General features: G+C 42.3%; 1 protein-coding gene across 2 annotated transcripts in view; it reads right to left on the reverse strand.

The window, feature by feature from the left end:
- Positions 1-1,340: 1,340 nt before the first annotated feature.
- The window catches only part of rptor (regulatory associated protein of MTOR, complex 1), a 199,116-nt gene continuing 187,453 nt past the window's right edge, over positions 1,341-13,003 (reverse strand). For both annotated transcript variants that reach the window (XM_080417271.1, XM_080417270.1), the window contains exons 30-35: positions 11,247-11,353; positions 10,483-10,610; positions 6,524-6,610; positions 6,162-6,278; positions 5,460-5,589; positions 1,341-4,636 (exon numbers count right to left, since the gene is read on the reverse strand). In XM_080417271.1, the coding sequence (XP_080273397.1) occupies positions 4,568-4,636; positions 5,460-5,589; positions 6,162-6,278; positions 6,524-6,610; positions 10,483-10,610; positions 11,247-11,353 (638 nt within the window). In that variant the 3' untranslated portion in view covers positions 1,341-4,567. The remainder of the gene's footprint in view (positions 4,637-5,459; positions 5,590-6,161; positions 6,279-6,523; positions 6,611-10,482; positions 10,611-11,246; positions 11,354-13,003) is intronic.

The raw sequence follows: 13,003 nt of genomic DNA on the forward strand, positions 1-13,003 counted from the left end.
GACTCGACCGATACCGTTGGGCACTGCAGTGGCCTACTCAGGAACGATACGAGTCAGAAACGATGCAAGTTGTAAGTGCGTGTTATTCAATACACGTACCTGTTGTCAAAGTACAGTACCTACCGGTATATGGAGAATTTTATATGTCTGTCTATGTCCCTTTTACGCCCATATTTTGAGTTCCGTTTGATGCATGCCAACTGCGGAGACCAGGCCAGTCTATATCACTGCCTCGGGTTCTCAGCGATGCGCACGCAGAGTTTGAAGTCGCTTGGTCGGGCAGTTCTTGCGATACGCTGATGACACACATGTACAGTATACGTACGCAGAGATTTCATTCAACATTGAATCGGCCGGGAATACCATTTATAGTAGGGTGTGAGCTGAACTAGAGCTGAACTAGCCCCCATTATTAGAACGCTGGCATGTTTAAAAAGTGTTCCAAACTGGTCAGTTAATTCTGGATAGATAAGGAAGCTGTTAAAGGGCAAGACCACTTTGGTAGAGGTTTGGGTTGTGTAGTTACCTTGCCATGATGTAACTCCAAAAGTGGGCAAAAAATAAAAAATAATTGCTCCATTGATTAGAAATTGATAATTCAAAATATGCTCCTCATTGACTTACATTGTACGGTAAAACAGCTCTCAAAGTCACTCTTTTAGCACATAAGCGAACGCAAACAAAGTTGATTCAGACAATATAGAACATCACCAAACCCAGTACTGTTTTTTTTTTAAATAAAAATGTCAACTTCTTGTAGATTTTGCCATTTTTAATAAGTAGAAAACCTGGACTGGATCCGCGGATCCGGATCCAGATCTTCAAATAGTAGAATCAACAGGAAGTTGAAATTTTTATTAAAAAAACAAACAGTACTGGGTTTGGTGATGTTCTATATTGTCTGAATCAGCTATGTTTGCGTTCGTTTATGTGCTAAAAGAGTGACTTTGAGAGCTGTTTCAGCGTACAATGTAAGTCAATGAGGAGCATATTTTGAATTATCAATTTCTAATCAATGGAGCAATTATTTTTTATTTCTTGCCCACCTTTGGAGTTACATCATGGCAAGGTAACTACACAACCCAAACCTCTACCAAAGTGGTCTTACCCTTTAAGTAAGGAAAGTTGGCTACCACACTTGTGATACTATGCTACTTAGTGACTTCAATTTTCTAAATCTCCAAAATAAATTATACAATTATATCATGTCTGTCTGTCTGTCCCTGGCATAACTTTGTGTGACGTCAGACTGAACAATCAAACATCCTGAAAACACTTTTTTTTTAAAGTAATAATAACAAAGCCTTTGTTGTGTGTATTTGGTTTATTTCATCTCCTGTCTTATAAACCATGATCAGCAAAGCAGTCTACAGTCACAGAGAAACACCTGATTGTTTTCACTTGTCAATTACATGTTGGTGAAGTTTCTTTTTTTTTTCTCTGGATCTAAAATCTTAAAACTCAGCGCTTGATACCAAGAGATGAGTGTGATTCCGAGTTGGTGAGGCAGAGGTGTGGGGGTGTGGGGGCTCCCAGTAAGGCCTACTACTGTAAGTGTTAGAAGGCGCTACTGAGATTAGATATGGGGTGGTGGTGGTGGGGACAGGGTGACTGTAATCACAGTCGCTTACAGAATGCATGGCATGTATTTACCAGTTCCTTTAAAGTCCACAGGCAAAGCATTTACAGTTCATTCTTTTTACAGTGAAAAGCCAAGCTTGGGACGTTAGAGGCACAATTAAGAGATAAAAAGGTGAAGAGGGTTTTGGCGGGAACTATGGTGGAGGAAAGTGGGGGCGTATCGGGGGATAGAATGATTGGAAGGAGGGAGAGCGAGAGAGACAGTGTGTCGTGTCAGCGAGGGGGAGGTCATCCCCTCTCTCTTCTCTCCACCTCACGGAGGCCAAGGCAAACAGAATTCCAGTAAACACGGAGCACAATTAAAAACATAAAATCACAAAGAAAAAAAGAAACGAAAATGATAAAAAAGTTAAAGCAAAGAAAAGAAAAAAAACGGCAACAACACAATCCCAGGGAAGAGGCACGTCATCTATGGCAATACTGCACATTTTGAGAAAAGAAAAACTAAACAAAGATTCCTCTTAAAACATCACAACTGCGACAAACTGCTGCACGTCAGAATTCAGCGGTTGCGATTCTCATGGTTCCAGGAGTGACACCAGACCATACTTTGGACTACAATGTGACGACACGGTCCATCATGCCGACTGACACTCACGAGGCTGGCAGTTTTATTTAACAGTGGTTTTGTGGTGTCTCATGAACGGTACCTGAGACTGACACTTAAAGAGGTTTCACCGAGAAGTGAATAAGTGTGCCGCGGATGACAAAAATACAATGAGAATACAGAGGTATGCTGTGATGGACGGGTTCTGTGTGTGTTCGGTGTGTCATACAAAGTGTTCCAGGTCACAAGTCTGGTGTCATTCCCTCAACATGCGTCATGCTGTTAACATTATACTCACAACACCGGAGCTATCAAACCAAAACAACTCTGGCAATAAAATCAAGATTAAAACAAAGAAAGTAAAGACAGGGGAAAAAAAGAGCAAATCTTGCAGCAGACTTGATTAAATAAAATAAAAGAGGAAAAAAAATTAAAGAGAAAACTATCCAAAGGGTTGGGGCGATCCCTAGTGTGGTGAGTCAACAAACCCACAATGCTGTGGGCTCCATGGCGTCTGACAGTGTGGATAAGAAGCTGCTCCTCGCCATCTCTCACAAAGCTACATCATACGACTTATGATCAACACGTGTTTTTCAACAGCCAGGTGGAAAACATACAGATTGCAAGGTGCCATATGAGACAATAAGGAGCCTTATTGGAGCAGACTTAGACTGGTGCAGAGGGGGGGGGGCAATGTTAATGAACAATGTAAATCTCGTGTTCGGGAACAACATATATATAGCACACTTGGGTGAAATCATATTAATATTCGTTTCCTTGGGGTGCCAAATGGGTGGGGTTTGCCAGTCCAGACACAGAGTGGCAGAGAGTTTGCACAATCGCAGGAAAGCTAAGTCAACAGTGGGCACTTTGTTGCAAAAGAAAACGCTACATGATTACTTGCAAAACATAAATGACCAAGTTCTGGTACAGTATACAGTGAAGTCGCTAATGTGTAACATCTGTGAGGGGGACACTGCCCCCAAATCAAATTTGCACTGCCGTGAATGCATGGGGACGGGTGTGCTGATATTGCTATGTTGTCACACCACTGAGTGCTGCAGACTGGGGGCTCGGCGTACAGGATGCTTGAGCATGCAATGCACCCGTCGTAGTTCAAGCTTTGCTTACGCCGTCATTAATGCTGTTGAATTGCAAAACAGTGCTTCATCTTCCCTAGAGGCTCTTGAAAACGATTGCTTGAAGGCTGAAGGCTGGCTGTTCTTTATTGCTTTGCAGGTGGGGCAGACAAGTGGCACCGAGACCCCGTGAGTTTAACCCGGGGGGGGGGGGGGGGGTCAACGGGTTTGGAGTGGGGCGAGAGGCCATCGTAGACTTTGTTGCCACTTCAGTTCTCCTCTCGCTGTGCTAGTTAGATATAAAGGCATAACGTCAGCCTTTTAGGTGATGAATAAGAGTCGGGTGTCTAGGAGCTCACGTGGAAAGATCTCTGAGATAGGGATTTTAATGGAAGAGGTTAGTCAGTTTGGCACACTGGAATTAGTGAAGGGTATTGATATGGAGGAAGGTAACTAGCACGAAATTGGGAGGGCGCGCGTGTGGAGGGGGGGGGAGTTCATTAGTTCTGTCCAAGGCTATGAAGGCCCATCTGTGCTATAATCCATTTAATACACACAAACACACACACTCACACACACACACACACACACACACATGCACACGCGTGCCGGCACACATTTCATTTCTCTGCCTGGTAAACAAGCCAGGCAAAATATAAGCATGATCAACCATCTAAAGGGTCCTTAAAAACGTCTGGTCAGCGATGCAGCAAAGTAGCAAAAACTCCTCAATCTGTGTCCATCGGCTGTAGTGGGGGCCACTCGTCCTTCACCATAATGAGGTCCAGCGTAGAGCAAGTCTATATTTTCCTGCCCTGGTGTACAGGTTAAGTGTATGTTTTTTCCATAGTGTGTGTTCTCCTTTGGGTGACCTCACCCCCTGCCGGGGGCGCATAGGGGTCAGAGTTCATTCGTGTAGCGACGCTCGGCGTGAGGCCAGAAAAGTGTCCCGGTGATAGGAAGGTACCTCTTCTTAAAATATAACCTATCATCTTCTTTATATGCACTTTAAATTTACACGCTCCTCAGCACAGCCAAGTCTACAATCATTAGCTTCATAATAAGAATATGAATAAACAATCATAATAATAATAATAATAATAATAATAATAATAACAACAACAACAAAGACACAACATGAGTTTTTGTCAGCAGCCATCACTAGAACATTCAGGGTGGTAATTGCATATGTACAAGAGAAGGTCATTTACATCCCAGGTCCCTGGAGCTCAAGGTCAACGGTCACAAGTCGTAGGTATTAGAGAAGGAAAGGGGGCGGAAGGGGTCCAGTGATGAGATGTTATCTGAGCCTCTTCTCTGCTGAGTAGATGGACATATAGTAGTCATTGCTGCCCACCGCCAAGTGGGGCTGGAAAGAAAACAGAATGGGGGAAAAAAGGCATATTAGACACTCTCATGGGTAAAGAAAAGGACCACAATGGAAAAAAGCTCTCAAGCTTTATTGTGTTTGATCCTTTTGACACATGAGTAAAAAATACACGTTTATGCACATGCATTTTGTCAATATGTTAATCAATCAAAAATAAAAAGGTCTCAGATAATCTGAATGAACACGTTGATAATGGGCCTTTGTGCTTTACATTTTCTGCATTGATTATAAACAATCAATGCAGAAACAGTGTGGAACCTTTTTCTTCTCAACGTCCAAATGATGCTACCGAGTGATTCTTACATTTATCATTAACACAGTGACAGTCATTTTCAGCATTCCTATGTACAGTAGTATATAAACAGACTGTACAGGAGTACCGCCTCACTAATCTATTACTATGCTGATACTAATATTCTTTTTACTTTTACATTTTAGTTAGTCAGTATACAGCATGGTATATGCTTTTTTTCGTTGCTATTTATTGCTCTATTATGACACATTTTGATCTTCTCTATTTTCATTTTGTACACACTGCGGAGGAGGCTCTATGTACAAGTATTTCACTGCCTGCAATGTCGCCACAGCAACGTATTGTAAGAGCATGTGAGAATATAAAACCTTGAAACCTTAGTTTGCACTGGAACATTCAGCCAAGTGCCAGACTGCATGTGGATGATAACAATTAATCTTCCGCCCACTTGGAAAACTTACGTAAAACGCTAGAATAAATCAACGATAAATGAACATGTTGGTAATTGAATCAAAGGTATCCCGTGACGAGCATCGACGGTGGCCTTACCCAGTATGGATGGAAGGCTAAACAGCTGATGGCTCCGATCCTTTGGCCCATGAAGCCGTCATAGTACTTGATGTTGCTGATCACATCCCCGTTAGAGTTGTACACCGCTATGAATTGATTCATAGACCCACTGGATCACAGAGAACATGCAGGCCACAAATACATAGCAGGGAAGATACAGAATGAGATACACTGTTATAGGCTTTTAAAAAATCAGCTGATCATAAAATAGTTTTTCTGTAGTGACCTCTGCAGAGGACGTTGTCAGGCTATCATCTTTACAGACATCAAACATGGTTGGCAAACACAGTTTATAGGTCCAATAAATACACAAGAATTCATCTCAGTGCAGAAACCACGTATCTACATTTTTCAATGTTTTTTTCGTGAATTAATACCCTAGTTCGTCATACTACAGTGTCACACAAAAGCAGCAAAACGTGCCGATCCACAAGCTCACAAGCTGTGAGCTTGTGGATCTGCTATTTTTTTTATTTCTTGTAAAGTGAAAGTGAAAGAGGTCAAGTCTGCCTGTGTGTTTTATAAATATTGAACCAATGAAAAGTATTAAGTGACTACATTGGAACCATTGGAACACAGGTTCTTTTTAATTTATCCATTTTGTAACTCTTGAGTGTGAACAAATGGAACCAAATGAACCTGCCAACGGCTCCATGGTGTCGGTGATGTGTGTGAACTCACCAGGCGAACAGGTTGGCCTGTGGGTGAATGTCGAGGGCTGTCAGGCCCTTCACCGTCTGCAGGACATTCACCGAGTCTGGTGACCGTGGCTCAAAGAAACGAACATCCCCGTTGACACTGTGGGAGGGGGGGGGGGCATTGTTTGATTGAATACTTTATTAGTCAAAGATGTAAACAGCACAGACATACAGTAACACTTGGGCTAGAAGGATAACACAAAAAAAGTCCCGGGGAACTTGTATTCAATGCATTAGAGTGACACAAACGTAAAAACAAAATCGACAACACTCCTAAGTGTCATTTCATTTAACTCTTCATTTAACTCTTTAAGAAAAAATGAAAAGTAGAGAAAGTATTAGTACCTGACACTGATAATATGTCCGTCTGTCTCCTTCTGCAGGTGGGCTTTGACCACCCAAGCTCCGTGCTCCCTGTATGTCATTATCCGACTGAAAAGACACAAAACGGATGGAACATCAGTTAAAACCATTATTACCATCATTTTAACCATTATTTCATACTTTGGCTATTCAAATATAGCAGATATACTAGCAAGTCACTTTGAGCCGCGATGAGAGAATTCTTTTTATCGTGAAAATGTGAGCAAATCTTTGAATATATGTATTTTTAAAATCAAATCTTTGCTTCTGGGGGTCCCTGGAACAAAATATTTTGAGATGGGGGTCTGACTCTGCAACATGAAAAACTTTGAGCTCCACTGATATAGCAAAATGAGTTTTTCAGAAAACTGTTAGGATTTGGCAGACATTTGTAGAATCTGCCTCAGGCTTTAATGGGTTAAAACCATTCCAGTGTTGGTAGATAAGCCTCAACAGCACCTAAAATGAGTATGCAAATGTTTACGCAGCGTCGCATGTAAGAGTCTGTACGTGTGGTGAGGTGTAGTACATGTGAGTGACCACAGGATGGTGCCCTGAGCTTAAGGCTGAGGAGTGAGCGTAGTACTAGTAACAGCCACCTGAAGAGGCTGACACGTTGAAAGCAGAGGAAAAAAAGCTAAAACCTCTGTTTTAATGTGTAATCATAACAAATCACCCTGATGCTGTTATACGGTTCCTTAGTTTTGTACGTTCGCTATTCAGGAGTACCATTTGTTGATAGATGGAAGAGACTTGATGCCTAAGGTTGACAATTGCAATCAATCTCTCAAGTGAGACAGCATGCCATGTGAAAGTGATAAAATGAGCCATACTGACGCAGGCAGTATGGCTACTGTCTGATGTTACAAGCTTACAGTTACAGTGAAATCTACTACTGATAGGAATCTGCACATTCTCAGTGCCATTCCTGCCATGTGCTATTCTTCACATACAGACCTAGAGGCCTAATCGCAGTCATTTTAACCCATTCAATCTGGGAACGCATCTACAAATGTCTTCTAAATCCTAACAGTAAAAAAAAAAAAACGTATGTTTCTATATATATAAAATATTTTGTTCCAGGGACCCCCCCCCCCCAGAAGCAGAAGCAAAGATTTAAGTTACAAATGTTTGCTTTAAAAAATATATATATATTCAAAGATTTGCACACATTTTCACGATAAAAAAAAGAAAAATAGCAGATATACAAGCTCATGAGCGCTATGAGCTTGTAGATATGCTATTTTTGAGTAGGCAAAGAAATCTAAAATGACAGAGATGCGTTCCCGGTCTTAATGGCTTTAAGCACGACAAGTATTAAGTATAAGTAAGCGTTACAATATAATAACATGCAGAACAAAAGTGATTCTCAACCTGCGGGCCGGGGCCCCACTGGTTGGGCCGTGAGGATGATTGCAAGTGGGCTCCCAAACAATTGGCAAAAACACTAAAGATGTCAGTGTTCTGGCCCACCCATCTGACCACTTTAACAATAACTCTCTACTGCGTTTCCGTTTCAAATAAACATCCAGGACGTTTACAAGACGTCGTTTTACGTCTGACGTCAGACTGGGCCATTAAGTCCTAAAGCACTTCGTCTACACTGCTACAATATTATGAAAATGAACAAGCATGTAAAATAAAAATCATTGTTTGCTGCAGCTTTTGTGCCGGTCGTTGACCTCGATTAGAGCGACGTTGTATATTCACATTCGTCCTCGGTCTTCGTACAAAACACTCTTTATCATGGAGCCTTGACATTATATTACCAACTGTAAAGCAGTTTGCACTGAAATTGGTCTTGCGACCCAACAGCCAGTACCTGAGTATACAAGTGTACCTTGTATACTCAGTTTAGCAGGCATACTCTCAGCATCCATAAACGTACTCACTGGTAAGAGTTTATTTAAATGGTACTGCATCCTGGATTTGTATTTATGCTCGTACTGACATGGTTAAAATGGCAGATATGCACTTCTGCTTCCTCTAAATTATTATTTTTTTAAATCAGCTGAAACTTGAAGAACTTGTGTCACTTCTGGTTTGTTTCTCTGATTAATGATTTATCGTAATTTTGTATTATCATATATTAGATTAAAATGATCTAGAGGTAAATCACTGGCTAGCCTCTTTAAGATTTGCCACTTCCCTGTTTAGCAAAAAAGCAATCTCGGGTGTAGTATAGTGACTGGCCAAAATGTGTTTTTTCGCTCAAAAAAACTGGAAGAACAAACATTTTTAGTAAACTCAGCATAAACAACGAGAAGGAGGCGGAACAAGGCAAAGGGAGCCTGCTGGTTGGTTGGTCAGGGACCAATCAGAAGGCTGACAATGGACCAATTGTTGGGTTGTCTCAGAGCCATTCAAGGAGAGTTGGGTCACCTCCGTACACTTCATCGGGCCAGGTCTTCTACATAGCCGTCTGTTGGCGAATAGTGACAAAGCCCTAAACCGGACGTTTATGGAATGCACTGGAGTCTATGAGCGTTTGTAGCTATTTCCAGTTTACATGAACAACGTGACCGGCGCCGTTTCTGCCCCCTCATTGGCGGAACTTTCTAATACAAGGCTCTGGGTTGTCTGTAAGAAACTGCTGCCTACATGTATATTGGTCAGGTCACTTTTGCAGAAGACTTGTTTCATCACCCCCCCCCCCCCCCGATAACTTTTTTTCTCCCAAATAGACCGTTCGGCAGGCTCTGCCCCCACCGCTCCGCCTCCTACCTTAGACAAACAGCCCTGGCTTTGACCGCAATATGCGTTGGTTTGCATTGGGATATCAAAGTTTTACTCTTTTGTACCTGTACACATTTTATCTTCACAATCTCGTCAACAAGGCCTGCAGTATGCACTGGAAAAATATGTGCATATGTCTGACATTACCATCTCCAAAAACAAAATACAGGCAAATGTTTATCACTCCCAAAGAAAGAGGTATCTACCGCATCTAATATCAATTGACTACTTAACGTCATCACCGGACAGGAGTGTTCATGTACTGCAGGGCAAGTAAGAATTATACAGGTATTACTCAGAGTTATTTGACAGTTGACCGGGGCAGAGCGACCATCGTGTGCCTCGTTGTAAATCCTCATAGCTACCGGCACAAAGGACATGCCAAGTCTCATACAGTTCCCCTCCTGCCCCACTAACTCCATCTCCCGGATCCCCACCCTCAAACACAGCCAAATTGTGTTCGTATGGATGCCCGGCCAGGCTGGAAGCACCAGCGGAGGATTCAAACCCCTAGTCTCCACAGTGGTGTGCGAGAATTTTACCCCTGTGCCACCCGAGCAACAAGATTTTTCATCTCAATTAGATTTTCCTGGTTAAATAAAAAGTACGAAAATAAAAAATACACCGAATGGTCCATTTCACCAAAGAGAAATAAAAACTAATTATCCCTGGACTCATTTTAAGGGAGCACCGCAGTTAGGGAAAGGTGCAAATTTTCGCCAAAGGGGACTCTAAATTTAGCCTTATTTAAAAGATTTATGGGATGCTTTGCAGCTTAATTGCACTAGTTGTCCCTTTGGGGCTAAATAATATTTAGCTAACAGGGTGGTTGGGAGGGGTGTGTTGCTGGAGGTGTGTGTGTGGGTGTGTGGGTGTGTGGGGGGGGGGGGGGCTAGGGGCAGTGCAAAGAGGGCTTACCAAAAGAGCTGGCAACACCTAACTGTGACTGCTGAATGATATACTACATGTAATAAATGTAAATAAAAGGTGGATATGTACGATAAGTTAAAGCAATTATAGCCCGTCTACTGCATTGCATGGGCTATCTCCGCTGTTAGTGTGTGAATAGGCAAATGTAAAGTGCTTATTAGCGTTTGTGAAGACCAATTTACATTTACAACCGACATCTCTGTTTTAATGTCAAATAATGTCAAGACAATTACCGGTAGTCTATGTCTGTGTGTGCGTGTGTCTGTCTATCATACCATTCATTGGGGGCCATCCTTCTGTCATAGACACGCACAGAACCATCTCCCAAACCGGCAACAATGAGAGAACGTTGAGAGTCACAGGACAAACTGGTCACACAGCTGTCTGCTCCTGTTGGAATGTCCTGGATCACACACACACACACACACACACACACACACATAGCATACAATCACAATTGGGGACAGACGTGTGTGCAAACATGTGCACAAATTCCCTTGTAAAAAACTTGAGAAGGTCCAGTGCATTGTTGTTCTAATGCACATTAAACATTAAACTAACGAAGAAGCTAATTCATCACGTCTCCCGTTTGACTGATTGTTCATTTCAAACTGGACCTGACGTCAATAAGTAGCCAGAGGCAAGACTAAGACCATTTACTGATATGGAGTACATCAATCAAGACAATGATTAACACACTAAAGATCATTAGAGGTGTGAAGGAAAAAAAAGAAACATGGTAATGGGAACGACACCAATTTTTATTAGCTCATTACTCAGTAGTGCTTTTTCAGACGAACATACAGAGCTGAAGGTCATGGTGGAGATGAGTGAAGGAAAACTAACATTAATGTACATTTCATCGTAAAATATGCAGTGAGAAGATTTATTTTTAAATATTGGAATTTGACTGTGATCCATGCTACTGTATATGTAAGTGCGTGTGTATTCACATACACAGGCATATGACGGTTCTCTACTCCCGACTTTCCACCCAACAGCGATAGAATGTATATATATTATACACAGTATATATTACCTGGACCTTCATCTCCCTCTCTGTATCCCAGATCCTGATGACCCTGACATCTCCAGAGGTCATGAGGAGACCAGTCTCCTGTTCCCAGTCCACCACCATGCCTGCACCTACAGCACAGAACATCAGCACACGAATGGTTAATGTGCAGAGTACACACACACACACACACACAATTTCTCTCTTAGGAACACACACAAGGGCTGGGGTTCATATGCTATTGTCTTGGTTGAACAACCTGAAGTCTTTTTGCAATATGAAATTGGTGAATAAATTGTGTGCTTTGCACTTTTAAATTACACTTTGAATTGAGTGATCTAAAAGTGAATAGACCCCAAAGCATCACATGCATGCACACACGTACTGTAACGCATGTACTTTAACCTGGATGTAAACTGGATTCAAATCCTGGTCTCCATGTGGGAAACCAAAAATCTACCGCAAGCCAAATGAATGATGAGCGCAACACAGAACAGTAGGTAGGCACAGCTTGCCGTTCCACTGTTTAATAAATACATTTTCCTAAGAGGCGCAACCATAAACACCATATATCTCTCTGCAGACGTTTCAGGTACACATGCAATGACCCTGCTGATATCTTCTGCCCCTGGCACTGTTTAACATTGAGCATGCAACCATCGGATGACGCTAAATATTCTGAAACTGTGCCTATGGGCAGATTCTAGCAAGGCTAAGGCAGACAGAGTGAGAGACCACGTATGAGAGTGAGAGTCAGAGATTGATGGAATGAGAGAGACAATTCTAAACACATCTCCATATGTTGCCAGTGGAAATCGAAAATCAGAGATAAGTCCTGAAAGCACCATCTTCACCATACCTGCTGGGCTGAAACAAGGCCACCTGGTGACAGCCTGGGGGTGCAGTCTAACGTTGATCGTCAGTAACACTGGAAATACCGTATTTCCAGGTGCAGAGCTGAGTTTGGGGGGGGGGGGGGTTGGATTTAACTGTGACAAGACCTGTTGTATGCTTCCATCGTTTACCTTTACACCCTATCTTCTTACCCCATCTTTGTGTCCACCTTACACCAACATTTTTCTTGCTCCCTCATCTGGCCTTTACCCTCCTACTGGTAGAACCATAAAATTAGAACATCTTACAATGAATGCACGGAATCTCTGTACGTCCGTCTGTTATACATGGATCTCGAGAACCGTCCAACTTCACCGATTTGCATGTCAGTGCATAATTCAAAACATTCAAAACAGCGCTGCTAGGATCCTGATGAGTGCGCAATTTTTTTTGTTGACCACATTCACCCTTCGTTCCCTTCACAGGCTCCCCATCACTTTCAGGACTGAATACAAGATGAGATAGATAGATTTCTGACTAATCAGTGCATCCAACTGCAATGCCCCCCCCCCCCCCCCCCGCCTCCACCTCAATAAACTTCTCAAACCAAAAACTTCAACTCGAAACCTTCGCTCGACCAACGCCATCCTTCTCCTTGTCCCCATGACCTATAGCTCCGCACCATGGGCGACCGGGCATTCTGCTCCACTGTCCCATGCCTGTGGAATGCCCTCCCCGACCATTTGAGATCCCCACAATCTACCGATGCTTAAAAATGGACTCAAAACATACCTTTTTAACCAAGCCTTTGCTTAGCCTTTTTTTCTCTATGCCTTAATTAGTTTTTAATCAACTTTTTACCCGCTTCTTGTTGCCGAATGTCTTGCCCGTGTTATTTTTATGCCATCTGTTTTTAAAACCCTGTAGCACTTTGTAAAGTGCGTTAT

Source organism: Gymnoscopelus braueri (genome assembly GCF_963280865.1).
Source record: "Gymnoscopelus braueri genome assembly, chromosome: 2".
In the NCBI taxonomy this organism is placed as follows: Eukaryota; Metazoa; Chordata; class Actinopteri; order Myctophiformes; family Myctophidae; genus Gymnoscopelus; species Gymnoscopelus braueri.